General features: G+C 38.7%; 4 protein-coding genes across 4 annotated transcripts; 1 reads left to right on the top strand and 3 right to left on the bottom strand.

Moving 5' to 3' along the window:
* Positions 1-60: 60 nt before the first annotated feature.
* Positions 61-255, bottom strand: BDBG_16583 (uncharacterized protein; the record flags this gene model as incomplete). The annotated part of the gene is made up of 1 exon (XM_031724510.1): positions 61-255. One exon carries the CDS (start codon positions 253-255, stop codon positions 61-63), a length of 195 nt encoding a protein of 64 aa, XP_031577121.1.
* Positions 256-1,294: 1,039 nt separating this feature from the next.
* On the top strand, positions 1,295-3,396 carry BDBG_02505 (uncharacterized protein). The gene is made up of 3 exons (XM_002627788.2): positions 1,295-1,628; positions 2,013-2,523; positions 2,766-3,396. Exons 2-3 carry the CDS (start codon positions 2,031-2,033, stop codon positions 3,134-3,136), a joined length of 864 nt encoding a protein of 287 aa, XP_002627834.2. The 5' UTR covers positions 1,295-1,628; positions 2,013-2,030; the 3' UTR covers positions 3,137-3,396.
* Positions 3,397-4,170: 774 nt separating this feature from the next.
* BDBG_02506 (cAMP-dependent protein kinase regulator) lies at positions 4,171-5,596 on the bottom strand (the record flags this gene model as incomplete). The annotated part of the gene is made up of 2 exons (XM_002627789.1): positions 4,171-4,953; positions 5,045-5,596. 2 exons carry the CDS (start codon positions 5,594-5,596, stop codon positions 4,171-4,173), a joined length of 1,335 nt encoding a protein of 444 aa, XP_002627835.1.
* Positions 5,597-13,686: 8,090 nt separating this feature from the next.
* BDBG_16584 (uncharacterized protein) lies at positions 13,687-13,893 on the bottom strand (the record flags this gene model as incomplete). Its single annotated transcript, XM_031724511.1, has 1 exon — positions 13,687-13,893. One exon carries the CDS (start codon positions 13,891-13,893, stop codon positions 13,687-13,689), a length of 207 nt encoding a protein of 68 aa, XP_031577122.1.
* Positions 13,894-14,528: the final 635 nt, after the last annotated feature.

Consider the following 14,528-nt stretch of genomic DNA (forward strand, 5'->3'; position numbering starts at 1 on the left):
TGGCAACTTTTTTTCGCGCCACGGCGGGGATAAAATTCGATCTCCCCCAACCCTCTTTTCTTAACATATATGCAGCTTCATCTCCAGCTCCATAATACCAGCTCCATCATACCATCTCTCCCACTCGTTTCGCAGGTTGCCGGAATGATTGCCAATCCCGAACGCTAATGAAAGACTCGTACGACGCGGAAGGATATGTCCTTGTTTTATTCTCTTATGGCTCCAATCTGCCGCATGCCAATTCGCAGCAGCCATGCCTTGACCAATCCCTCCCGTTCCCCGCCAGTACCCCCCAAGCGTCCCAATTATTATCTCTTCTTCCCCCTCGCGCCTCAAACCTGTATAGATACATACGTACCATTTGAAAGTGTGTGTCGACATGATTGGAGTCCTGGTCGCATTGGCCGCGGCTCGAAGCGACTTCTTGCTCTTGGTTGCTTTCTTGTTCCGCATGGAGGCGAAATAGGATGGAAAATATTATATTTATATTATAGGGTAGGGTAGGGACAGCCGCCAATTGTCGCCGTCTGAGTCAGCTGTCGGGCAGGATTGGAAGCTGGTTAGCTGGTTAGCTGGTTGGCTGGGATTTGCAGAGGTGGTGCAGGGTGATGCAGGGCATGTATGTAACAGGGAGCGGTTACCTGGGGCGTCAATGGTGCAACGAGGGTTCAGGGTCAATGGGAGGATAGTTTTGTCTTCTAACAGCACTGGTTGAATCAATTGGGTTGCTTCAGTGACGGCTTTGATGTTTGCTTTGTCTAGCAAAGACCATGTTCTTCTTTTCTTGCCCTTGGAATCATTATTAATATATCCCGCCCGGCATGTAGTCAAACATCCAGGTTTTTTTTAAACTTTTTTGTGGCTGAGAGGCGATTTTATTTTTCTCTCCCTTTATATTTTTCCCCTGTTTGTTTCATTTGCTCCTTGAGCTGGATTCTTCCTTAGTACGTCATAGTAGTATGTACCTGTACCTGTACCTGTACCTGTACCTTGTACGTATGTACATGTACTGTACTCCGTACATACATGTACATTACATATTGTGGCAGATGTAAGCTACAGCTTGCAAAAACAGAATTTTCCAAGCTCCTCTCTGAAAATTAGGAGTAAAAAAACTGCTAAAATAGCTTAGGCCTCGGGGCGCCCGGGGCAGGAGCAGGCAAGCCACCACTATAAGAATGAGTCCCGGGCGCGGCTGGCAGAAGCCAGTGGCTTATCTCTCTTCTCTCTATTTATTATAGAAAAACCAACTTTTCCGAGCAATATCACGTGCACCGCATCAAATCCATACCAGCAGTGACCAAGCTCTTTTGCCCCAGTAGAGTTAGCCTACAAAATAGTGGTTGGTCACGTGATCTAGGGAGATCGCCATAGGCAATAGCCGCAGCGGCCAACACCCCCTCTCAACTTATCAGTATTGAGATTGAGTGCCATATTTTAACAGTCATGAATGATGAGGAATTAGAGAAGAGAGAGGAATCAAAGTGGCAATCTCATATAAATAGAATGCGGGGTGCTTAGAAGCTAAATGTAATTCTCATTAAAACATGGTGGCATTTCTTAGCTGTATAAATTGAATCTGAGCAGTGCAATTCTTTTGGTAGCGCCCTCCGTATAAGATCCATTAGGTACATATTATTATTATTATTATTATTCTTCCATTATACTCATATGCAAGCGGAGCTTATGATGAGTCCTTGCGTGATGTTAAATACAGGTCAAGTGTTGGTTATACAGGAGGAAATACAGGTGTTGAGACCACGCCAAGATAACAAGAACATAGGAAAATACAAAGGAGTGACAATTAGATACATGCGATAATAACTTCCCAGCCCAGGAACATAGAGCAATTCATTGGAGCGATTTGTACACCTCTGTATTTATTAGGAACCTGAGGTGCTTGAGTTCCGGATTTAATGCATCCCCTGCGGGTTTCGAACCCACGCGCCTTGGTTTCCCACGCCAAGGTGCTACCGGGTGGCCGCATTAACATTCGGCCACCGGGGCATTAGGTACATATATTTATATATATGCATATATGTATACCAAGAATCATGGCATCAAAACTCTACAATAAGCAGAAATCACTCTCCATCAAAAAGTCTATCCCGCAACAACAACTAGCTAGCAACATCGACAACATCAAGCCCCCAAACTGGCCGGCCCTAAAACCTCTCATCCCACCGTCAGACCTCCACCTCGAAGCCCTCCTGGAGGACCAAATCCTCATAATCCGCAACCTGCTCGCCGCTTCCCTCTGCAGAACATATGTCTCCTTCCTCTCCACGCTGCCACTCATCACGACGCCGAAAAGGCCCAAGAAGGACGAGGCTGTGCGCGTTAATGACCGGTTCCAGGTGCATGATGCGGCGTTTGCGGAGAGGTTGTGGAGCGGTACTGCGTTGAACGAGTTGGTTTTGGCGGAGGGGGAAGGGGAGGCGTTATGGGGAGGGGAGGTGCTGGGGTTGAATCCTAATATACGGATTTATAGATATGCGCCTGGGCAGTTTTTTGATAAGCATTGTAAGTTTTTATTTTTTCTATTTTATTTCTAGATTTTATGGACGGGTTTATTCTTTCTTCTGCTCGCAGGGGTATATATATATACATACAAATATACATGTATAAGTACCGCTTTTTCCCCCTTCCGGCTCGTCAACCCTCAAATCTCAAATATCCTCTCCCAGCCCAGAGCATCAAATGGATAAACCCCAAAAACCATCCATACATCCCCAATCTATCTACCAAACTAACCCCAAGCCCAGACGACGACTCCGTCCCCCTCCTCCTCACCCCCTCCACCCCTTCCACAACTCCCACCCCGACAATCCCCGCAAAAACAACCTGGACCCTCCTCATCTACCTCACAACCTGCACAGGGGGCGAAACGGTCTTCTACCCTGACGACGACGACGACGAACAACAAGCCGGCCCCCCAAAATCCAAATCTAAATCCAAGTCAAAATCATCTCCACAGCAACGGCAACAGCAGCAGCAGGAACCAATAATCGTCAGCCTCGAGACGGGCATGGCGCTGCTGCATCGGCATGGGGAGCGGTGTTTGCTCCATGAGGGGCGGGAGGTGGTGGCGGGGGAGAAGTGGGTTATTCGGAGTGATTTGGTTGTTAGGAGGTAGTACATGTATAATACGTGTAGGTTGGGCGGGGTTATATATATCTATGACACTACCTGGGATGGGTGGTTAGGTGGCTATTTCTCTGGTTTCCCTGTATCTACCACGTAGGGTATTCAGGTATGTATGTACGTATGCGTGCAACGCTCTGATTTAGAGGATGAGGAATCAGTAGCTAAGATGGAGAGAACGTAAGAGGGATAAGAGGGACCAGTTGTATATAATAGTTATAATATAATAATAATTCTTTTCGAAAAATTCCCAGTACCATTCATTAAACATTTTTTCAAATTGAATGTGCTGTGCTATATATATAGTCTTCTTCTACTAGCACTCACATTTTCCGTTCATCTCCCTCTTCCCCCCATGTCAACAAGCATATCTCGAAAAATGAGTAAAGAGAATAAAAAAATAAAAAAGTGGGTTCAAGACAAAGACAAGACAAGACAAAGACAAGACACAGAATGTAGAACCGCAGCTAGGCTAAACCTCCCTCTTGCCAACTTTCTCAAAAGAGAGAAAAGAAAAAAGACAAGGAAATAATTTTAGCTACAAGATTCCTCTTCAATGTTTAATACCCCCAGTTGACCATCGTTTATATTTTTGCGCGAGCATTCAGAGAGGGGAGATGGGACGAGAGATAATGTATATAAGAGTTAAGTAAAAAGGGAAAAGAAGAAATGAATATCAAGAGGAAACATAATAAAACCAGTTAAATTAAATTGAACGGAGAAGCAATGTAACAGATGCAAAGAGATGGATCAACCAGAATGGCTCCGGGAAAAATGAGACTTAAAAAAAAAAAAAAAATTGAATGAATGAATGAAAATGAAAATGAAGGGAAAAAAAGGGGTAGATGAATGAGAGGTTGTGCGTGGGAAACTCCATGCAACCCTACAGGGTGTTTTTGGATATCCCCTCAAATAAATTATCATACCAGACCATAAGTAACCCATAACACACCATATACCAAATACTATGCTTTATCACAGACCAAAAACAAAACGCAGAAAGAAAGAGATAAATCAATTAACGGATCATTCTGCCACCGTCTTCTTCGCCTCCGGCTGCGCAGAGGCAGTAGGAGTCGCAGAGCCAGTACTCGTAGTCGTACCCGCAGCACCAGTAGTCCCATACTCCGCCCTCCGCATAATATCCTCCACCGGGCCCAGTAGCCTCTTAAACCCATCCCTCCCCAACTGTGCGACCTTAACATCCGTCATGGCCACCACACTCGCCGCACGCGGCTTCTCATCCAGCAGCGCCAGCTCGCCAAAGTAGTCGCCGCGCTTATATCGCTTGACGGGAGTGGCGCCGCCGGCAATGCCGTTCTTAAACGCAGCCGCTTCACCCGCTTCGAGCAGGTAGAAGGTATTGCCCGGGTCGCCTTCGCGGATGATCGTGGCGCCTGCGGGGTGCTTGACGGTGTCGAGGGCGTCTGCAATCTTGGCGCGTTCGTAGGGCTTTAGGGAGGAAAGGAGGGGGACTTCTTCTAGGAAGGCTTCGTACATTCGGCGTCGTTGGAAGGCGGCATCCATCAGGATGCGCCGGAAGGTTATGCGATCGAGCGCCCAGAGTGTGGATTTAGGTTCGGTAGAGACGACGGTGGCGGCGCGGGGGGCGTTGTACATCAGGGCTAACTCGCCGAAAGAGCCACCGGGGCCGATGGTGTCGACTTTGGTACCTAGGCCGCTGGCGGTAGGGGATGTGGCGGAGGCTGGTTGGACGGAGCCGGAGGGGTTGATGTAGATGTCGAAGTGGCCATCTTCGACGATGTAGAAGAAATCGCCAGCATCGCCTTGTGTGATTACCTTAATGTCCTTGGCGGGGATTGGTTTCTCGACAAGGGCGTTGAGGACGGTTTCGAATTGTTCTTCGTCTAGGTGGGAGACGAGGAAGTTCGAAGCTGACGGCGTGCTGGAGGCGGGATCGTTGTTCGGGGGTTTTGGGGTGGTAAGGGGGAACCCAGCAATCAGCGCCAGAATTGGAAGGGTTTAGGGATTCTGCGGAAACGGAGGTTCGCCGGCCTAGGGCGTAGTTATGTGGCAAGCCGGATGATAGCTCCTCGCCCAGGGAGGAGCCTCCCACTCCCCCTCCCCCTCCCCCTCCCTGTCCTCCCCCTTCTGTTCCGGTGGTGGCGGTGGAGGATTGGGGGAACGCGGATGGGGCACATTCGGAGAATGGGTTGGTCTGTCGAAACGGGGTTGCAGATTCACCACTGGCTCGAGCTCCATCTCCAGCACCAGCTCCTCCTCCTCTCCCGCCTCCTGATATCTGGCCGAGCGGCCCGCCCGGCTCGGAGCGTGTATCTGTGGAGGGGAAGGTACGATTTCGAAGGCCCACGGTGGGGTTGTGGAAAGCAGTTTGAGTGGGCGAACCGAGCGACTCATCCTCCTCTTCAATTTTGGATACACCAGATGTCCCACCAAAGGGGTTGGACCGATGGAACATATTATGAGCCATGACGACGACGCCCACAGTCTGTTGTTGGGAGGAGATAAAAAAGGGGAGAGATGCCGTCTCGGGGAGAGGATTTGATATATTTTATATTTGCCTGTAGACCTAATTGCAATGGCAGGGTGGTTGGGGGGGGATGCCGTAAACTTTGTTTTTCTCTTTTGGGAAGTGAGATGGAGCCGTGGTGGAATGGGGGAAGAAAGCACTTTATTTTTAAAAGGGGAATATGGGAAGATGGATTAGATGATGGAGAGAATAGAGAGATATGGCAGTGAGGATGTGATGATAGGGGTGAGAGCGGAGGGGTTGAGGGGCATTGAGAGGTGGTTGGTTGGGTATAGTTAGGTTAGGTTAGTGTAGTGGTTACTAGTTAGGGTTGGGATGTCGTGTGGATAAGAACAGGAGCTGTAATGGGGAACGACAAAGAAGAATGGTGGAGGAGGGCCAGCCAGATAGTTGGTGGAGGAGGAAGATGTAAGATGTAAGGTGTAAGTGGTAAGGGATAAGGGATAGAGGTTGAAAGGTGAGAGTTTGAGAGGTTGAGAGGTTGAGAGGTGAGAGAAGCGGGAGAGGTGCAAGGGAGGCAAGCTAGGCGATGGAGGGGTGGAAAGAGGAGGTAGTTACGGTCTACAGAGGCGTGGAAATAACGCCCTTGCAAACACTAGTAATTAAGAGATAAACGGATTACAATCCCTCCTGATTACGGGCCCTGTTGGTGCCTTACCTTATAGGGGCCTGACCCCTAAACATTGACATTACGGGCCGGAACAATTTGACTCCAGTACTGTACTGGAATTTCAAAATAAATTTCTAGCGTGTTCAAGTACTTCAGTTCCACACCCTGTACGGAGTACAGTTGAAGCTACTATGATTGAGAGGGTGATGCTAAGTCGCGCTGCCCACTCACGGGCCACCGCCAAGAAGGGAAGAACCGAGGGTAGGGGGCCATTCGTTTTAGCCGGTCATAGTTAAAGCTACACTAGTTAAAGTTCTTGGCCTCGCTCCGGGCTTCGAGAAGAGGCTAGAAAAAGGATGCTCCCGCCACCACCCGCAACAACTGCAACCACGCACGCAGGACAACTCTGTTCGGCTGGGAGTCTGCATCAATATTATTGTAATTATGATTGTATTATGATTTTATTATTAGCTGTTCTATTGATCCCTAATACGTATATGAGGACAAATAAGAATCACCTCAGTAAGCTTGTCTATACCCGGGATCTGATGAAGAAGCTTGTGGACGGCATTTTACATCCTTACCCTCCCACCGCCATTTCTGATCATCGGCAGCTGCAGGGGATATCTCTGCGATGACTTGTACCACCGAGGATAAGTTGTGGAAGGTGTAAAGCTTGCTTGATTGAAAAGGTTGCTAGCTTGTGGGAAGTTATATGGAGGAAGGATTAGTAAGCCAGATCATGTGACCTGACACCCCCACTCATCAGAGTAACTATTAGACTGGCCGCCGGGACCATGAATTTCACGTTTGGTCCCATTTGGTCTGGTCCCATACATTTCTTGGCGTGAATCCCGCTGGGACTAGTCATTAAAAAAACATGCAAAGTGACCATATATGAGATCTTAAAATGAAATCATGACTTGAAAAAAATGAGAAAGTGGTCTCATTTGATCTCATTTAGTTCCATTCTTAGCATAAAGTTACTATTTTTAGACATTTTAAGGTTTTTTTTAGACTATTTTTAATTTTTTTAAAAAGTAACACTTTTTGGTAACACTCAAATAAGATTTAAAGTCATTTAAAGCAATAAAAATAATTTAAATTGAGAAGTGAAAATCATAGTCTCATTTGGAAAATGTGACAAGAGTAGACAGTAAGTCCCACTGGGACAGTATGAGACTACTATTGAATGTTAAAACTGTGTAATGGGATCGGTCGAATTGGTAATGAAACTATCAAAAAATCTGGTCCTGGTCTCAGACACGGTCACACGGTCAGTCTAGTAACTATACACTATGCTATATACAAAATTCGCCTTCAAATCAAGTACAGGTACAAAAAATGACTGGAAAATGTGTAGTAATGAAAAACCAGTCATGAGATACATCTTTTTTTATTCCTCTATTTCTCTATCTTCTTTATATTCTCCTTTCAATGTGTATATTTTAATGTTTGAAGTGATTTAGTAAGCTCATCTGTCACATTCTCAGCAGATGAAACATATCAGATAGATATCTCATTCTTGTGAATGAGATTTTAAAGAATGTGAAAACAGATCTCTATATACTTTAAGCAGTGTGAAATTGCTTTGAAAGAGAATAGCTCTATAATGAACTTATTATCAGTATAAATTGTATAAGTCAGATTATTGACTATAGTTGAAATGAGATAATTATCAGTATTCAGATTATTGAGATAAGATGAAATGAATTCAGTATCTTCTAGAAGCTCTCAGAGACAGACAAGCTTATATACAGTCTCAGAGAATACAATATATTCAGTCTTTATTAATGATTTGAAGATCTCAGTTTGCTGATAGCTCTGTCATGTAACAGAGTCATCTGTTATATAGATGATATAATCAGTGATTGAACAAGATTCTGAATCTCTATCAGCTTAATTAGTATCTGTGTATACTACAGATTCAATATCAGTATCTCTGTGATAGATTATATCTTTATTAATTGAACTCTGTAGATATTAAAGTGTATACTTATATACAGCTCAGTTCTTTGATATAGACTGAGAGCTGAATCATCTAAGAAATTCTGTGATAAAGCTCATATTAGAATGTGTAAGAGGCCTACGCCAAATAGATTAGTATAATATATAGATCTTATATAACAAAGTGAAAAACATTAGAGAAGAAAAGAAAGAGAATGTGTGAGAATCAGTGATCAGAGTGAATATTTATACATGTACACAGTAATGTACACAGTGAAACTTCAGGGTGAAAGAATAGAGGTTTTTGTACATAGTGAAGCTTCAGAGCAGAAGAATAGAAATTTCATAGATTTTCAGCTGAAAATTGATGACTGAGAGTCAGAGTGATAGAAATCTGTGAAGTGTAACAGAATAGTCTATATAATTAATCAGATACAGCTTATCACATTAATTCTCTCTTTCTTAATTATATGTAGCTTTTATCAGTCAAGGGCTGTGATCTCAGATAATACAGAACTCAGAGTTCAGATCAGATGATTATAACTGACTTATTTTATAAGATATTATCAGTCATGACTGCAGAGTCTCTTATCAAGAATATCTTCAATCTCTCATTTAAGTTCATTATCTTCTTCTATGATCTCTGGTGACTGTCAGTCAGAAGTCAGTTGAGAAGAGAACAGATTAATAACAGTATGATAAAGCAAGCTCATATGAAAGATATTATGAATTTCTGATAATGTGTTAAGACAGTAGTTATAACTGTTTAGAACTTCTATCACTTTATACTTTGTATAATAATAATTCAGTGTGTAAGATGAGTGTGTGATCTGTATATTCTTAAGATTTAATTATATCAGATCTTCTATCTTATATTACTCAGTGAAATCTCAGTGAATATTAATTCAGTTCTTCTAATCTTGTTTAGTACTTGTCATGAAGGCTTCTACTCAGTTATAGATGTCTCAGAGCTTCATTACTATGTTATCAGTAATCTGAATCAGGCTGTGAGAATTCAGTGTGAACTGTGTGATCTCTAGAAGATTCAACACTTTCATGTGATAATCATATGTAAGAAAGAACAGACTTACACCTGTTGAGACAGTATCTCAATCATTGATAGTAATCTCTGCATGTAGAAGAAGATTATATCAATCATCTTATAAGTAATTATAGAACTTATAAAGATAATTCTTTACAGTCTGAATTGTCTGTTCTGATGCATTATCAGTCTCAGAGTGATAGACAGTTGACAAACAGTGTATAATCTTAAGAACTTAACAGATTCTTGTTCAGAGAGTGCTCATGAATTGATGACCTTAATTCAATACTATAGATCTCAGCAATTCATATATTCAATAAAACAGGCTCTGTAGAAAGACTTCAGTAACTTGTTCAGTATTCATCCTATTATAAAATTCTAGTATTACATCTTTACTCAATCAGTTCATAATAATTAGAATGTTTCTACAACTCTTACTCTCAGAGAGATCAACTGTGAAGTCAATTATCACATCTTGCCAGATTCTATTAGAGATATCAAGCAGTTTCAGCAGATCTTTTCCATGATTCTTTTATAAAGTGATAGAGAAATAATAGTTACAGTTTCAGATAAAGTATCTGATGCTGTTTAATATCTCAGATCAGTAGAATTCTTCAGAGATTATTTAATACAGTTATTCACAATCTGAATAACTGATTATATATGAATTATGCATCTCTTGCATTATTCAGATATATAGAAGTTTGAATGAAGAGACTCAATATTGTTCATGAAATTGTAGAGTATTATTACTATTAATTGAATATTCTGAGATATTAATCTTTATATATAGTTCTGAAGAAAATTGAGATACTTTTTATTATACTACTTCAGTGAGAGTGAAGAAGTTTATTAGCTTAGACTGTTGTATGTCACAGTTCATTCAGTGTGAGAGAAGTTGAGATATCAATATCAGTGTCAGTGACAGTTTGAAGAGGAAATATTCTAATTGAAGAAGTATATATAATATTATGAGTTATTTCATCTTGATTAACTAATATCTTCAGATCTAAGAGTCAGTGTTTCTGATTCATTCAACAGGTGTCTGTTACATTGAAAGGCATATCTTACTCTTATTATAAGAGAGCATCTGTCATTGAGTTCTGACTACTGAGATAATAGTGTATAGTGAAATGAAAACAGCTTAATAGCTCAGATCATCACATCTGATGTTCAGTAAGCTTATAAGTAATTATGAAATACTTGAGATTCTTATGATCTGTAATTATCTTAAATTTGAAGATACTTCAGAGTTCAGAGTCTTATTCTTCTAGATAGTATATAATTATAAGAAGTTTCTTATTATAGATCTTGTAATTGCATTCAGCAGAACTCAGTTTCTTAAACATGAAGATATATGATTATAAGATATCTTTATCATCATATTATAATATAGCTTCTTCTATGACATAGTCAGAGAAATCAGCTTTAATAACTATCTTATAATCAGAATTAAATGTTATTAGTAGAGAGATATTAATAAACATCTTCTTCATCTGTGTGAATATAACTTCAGTGTCTGCTGATTACTGAAATACTGAATTCTTCTTAATAAGTTCTGTGAGTGATCTTATAATATCTGAGAAGTTTCATATGAATTGCTGATAGAAGTTAGCAAATCTGATGAAGCTTTGTACATCTTTCACAGTATATGAAGCTTCTCACTCAAGAATAGCAGAGATCTTCTCAGAATTCATTTGAATTCTATTACCAGCTTCTATGATAAAATCTAGATATTTTGTACTCTTGACTTTGAAATCATACTTATCAATATCTATCAGTAGTTCTATCTCTTGTAATTGTTATAATACTCTCTACACATATTCTTAATATTTCATTGTAAATTCATCAGTGAAGATGAGAATGTCATTTAGATATGCAGATACAAACTTATCAAGAAAATCTCAGAGTGCTCAGTTAATATACTTCTGAAATATACTGAGAGTGTTAGTCAGTTCAAAGAATGTAACTACTTATTTGAAGAGATTATAATATGTTCAGAATGCTATAAGTCATTCATCTTCTTCAGTGATATGAATCTTATGAAATGTGATAATGACATCTAACTTTATAAATCATTGAGCTTGCCTGATATATGCTAGGATTTTATTGATAAGAGATAAGAGATAATAATCTTTCTTTATCAATCTGTTCAGATCTTGATAGTTCACACAGAATTGAAGTTCTTTATCTGATTTCTTTGTAAAGAGAATAGAAGCTGCAGTGAAAGAGTTACTAATATGTATGAATTTCTTATTTAACAGATTATTAAGTGTCTTCTGAAGAAGAAGAAGTTCATCTTAAGATATATTATAAAGAGAGCCTTATAATAACTCAGAGATCTTATCATTCTTCTTTTCTAACTTGATACTGTGATTCACTTCTGAGTCTTGTAAAGAGAGTATATTCATAATATTATCTTATCAGAAGATATCTAGATATTCATGATATTATTAAGAGAGTTTTATGTAAGAATCTATTATTGTAGTATAGAATAACTTCTCTAGAGCCTTCTTAATATTAGTCAGACTGACAGAATAGATTGATACATAATTCTGCTTAGACTAGCCGCTGAAACTATGAATTTCACATTTGGTCCCATTTGATCTGATCTCATACATTTCTTGGTGTGAATCCCGCTGGGACTAGTCATTAAAAAAATATGTAAAGTGACTATATATCAGATCTTAAAATGAAACCATAACTTGAAAAAAATGAGAAAGTAGTTTCATTTGGTCTCATTTAGTCTTATTCTTGGCATAAAGTTACTATTTTTAGACATTTTCAGGTTTTTTTTAGACTATTTTTAATTTTTTAAAAAGTAATGCTTTTTGGTAATGCTTAAATGAGATTTAAAGTTATTTAAAGCAATAAAAATAATTTAAATTAAGAAGTGAAAATCATGATCTCATTTGAAAAATGTGATAAGAGTAGACAGTAAGTCTCACTGAGACAGTATGAGACTACTATCTAATGTTAAAACCGTGTAATGAGATCAGTCAAATTGGTAATAAAACTATCAAAAAATCTGGTCCTGGTTTCAGACTAGACTGGCCGCCGGGACCATGAATTTCACATTTGATTTCATTTGGTCTGGTCCCATACATTTCTTGGCGTGAATCCCGCTGGGACTGGCTATCAAAAAAACATGTAAAGTGACTATATATCAGATCTTAAAATGGAACCATGACTTGAAAAAAATGAGAAAGTGGTCCCATTTGGTCCCATTTAGTCCCATTCTTGGCATAAAGTTACTATTTTTAGACATTTTAAGGTTTTTTTTAGACTATTTTTAATTTTTTAAAAAGTAACACTTTTTGGTAACACTCAAATGAGATTTAAAGTCATTTAAAGCAATAAAAATAATTTAAATTGAGAAGTGGAAATCATGATCTCATTTGAAAAATGTGACAAGAGTAGACAGTAAGTCCCACTGGAACAGTATGGGACTACTATCTAATGTTAAAACTGTGTAATGGGATCAGTTGAATTGGTAATGGAACTATCAAAAAATCTGGTCCTGGTCCCAGACACGGTCACACGGTCAGTCTATTTCAGACACGGTCACACGGTCAGTCTAATTCTGCTATCAGTGACTTTGTCAGCAGTCTCACTAATAACTTCTTTTTCAAAGCATTTTATAAGTGTTGACAGAGATCTGTGTAAGATCTATAGTCTTATGAATATCATCTTCATGAATTCTATCATTGTTAGAGAATATTAAACTTCTGTTTTAAGTATTCAATAAGATGCTCTGTTCAGATAGCCAGACAAGTTCTAGTATAAAATCATAGTCAAGATTATTAACTTTATATGCATAGACATCTTCATATTAATATTCTTCAATATCTATGTTTAGTTTCATCATGTAATGAATGTGAATGTCTTTTAAATCATTAAATTCTGTGAGAAGTCAGAGTTTTAATAAGAGAATACACTGAAGATTATAACATCTTATGACTGAAGATTTAATTATTATATAATGACATAGATCACTGTCTATCATGACTTTCATATTATACATGTTATTAATCACAGTAGATACAAGAATCATATTTATTATTATTTTCTCTTCAAATTGTTATCATCTGATCTCTTCAAGCTTCTGTTTATAAATTTGAACAGAAGCTAATCTTTTCTCTGTTTCATCAGAATATCTTCATAGTTATCTTCTGAATCTTTCTTCAATGCAATATGATTGACACAGACAGGCATTAATCTGTTCTTTGAATGAGAAGATACTGATCTTTCTCTTAAGTAAGAAGATACATAGACTGATCAGCAGTTGAAAGTAATGTGTTCTGATTAGTTACAATTAATGCACACTTCTTGTTGATGTTGATTGATGACTTCTTCAGAAGTGATTTCAGAAACTCAGAAGCCTGTTTAAATAGCAGAGATTCTTACTTATATGTAGACATTTGAGTCTACTCAATTCATGACATCTGCATCATTGTTGTCATTTCTCAGTGCAGGTGTATAAGTGTAATATCTTCTATCACTGTTCTGCATACTCTTGAGCTTGATAAGATAGTCATTTAATGTCTGAAGTTGTATACAGAAATCTTTATAAGTCTGATCTTCATCTACACTTATAAGAGTCTGTAAGAGTTCAAAAGTTAATGTCTTCTTAAGCATGCTAATCTTCATTCAATTCTCTCAAGATTGATCATCTACTTCTAGAATCTTGATATCAAAGTCAGAAATGAATATTGTGAGAGAAGTATTTCTCTGTCAGATACTCTGTAATCAATCTAATACTTTCTATTATATAACAGTGTCTCAGAACAGAATATCAAGATATTTGATAATATTATCAGATATTTATAACACTGATTCACATGCTTTTATTCATGAATAAAACTTCTGTTTCATGTAATTCTTCAATTATTCATTAATATATTAATCTTGATTAATTAGTGAACTAATGATATCTTCATCTATACTCAGTTTTATGAGCATTTCCATTCTTCATGATAAGTAGAGAGTGAGATTAGAAGTATTGAAATATACAGAAGTATCTAAGTGTTCTTTCAGTGCTTTTATATTCAATTCAGTAGATGTTGAAATTGCATGAGTTTCTTATTGAGTTAATTGTTGAATTTCCTTGTATTGAAGTTATTAAGTTACATGTATATCAGCTATCTATTACTGTTGTAATTTCAACATTACTCAGAGTCACTGTGATATTATATCTATACTCACATTTGAAAGTTATCTTATATTATTATTAGACATGATTATATTAATTGTTAAATATATGATATCTGTGA

Source organism: Blastomyces gilchristii (assembly GCF_000003855.2).
Source record: "Blastomyces gilchristii SLH14081 genomic scaffold supercont1.3, whole genome shotgun sequence".
Taxonomy (NCBI): domain Eukaryota; kingdom Fungi; phylum Ascomycota; class Eurotiomycetes; order Onygenales; family Ajellomycetaceae; genus Blastomyces; species Blastomyces gilchristii.

Coding starts and splice junctions, on each gene's coding strand:
- BDBG_02505 (XM_002627788.2), top strand. CDS start 2,031: ATGCATATATGTATACCAAGAATCATGGCATCAAAACTCTACAATAAG. Junction 2,524..2,765: donor GCAGTTTTTTGATAAGCATT/GTAAGTTTTTAT, acceptor CCCCAAGCCCAG/ACGACGACTCCGTCCCCCTC.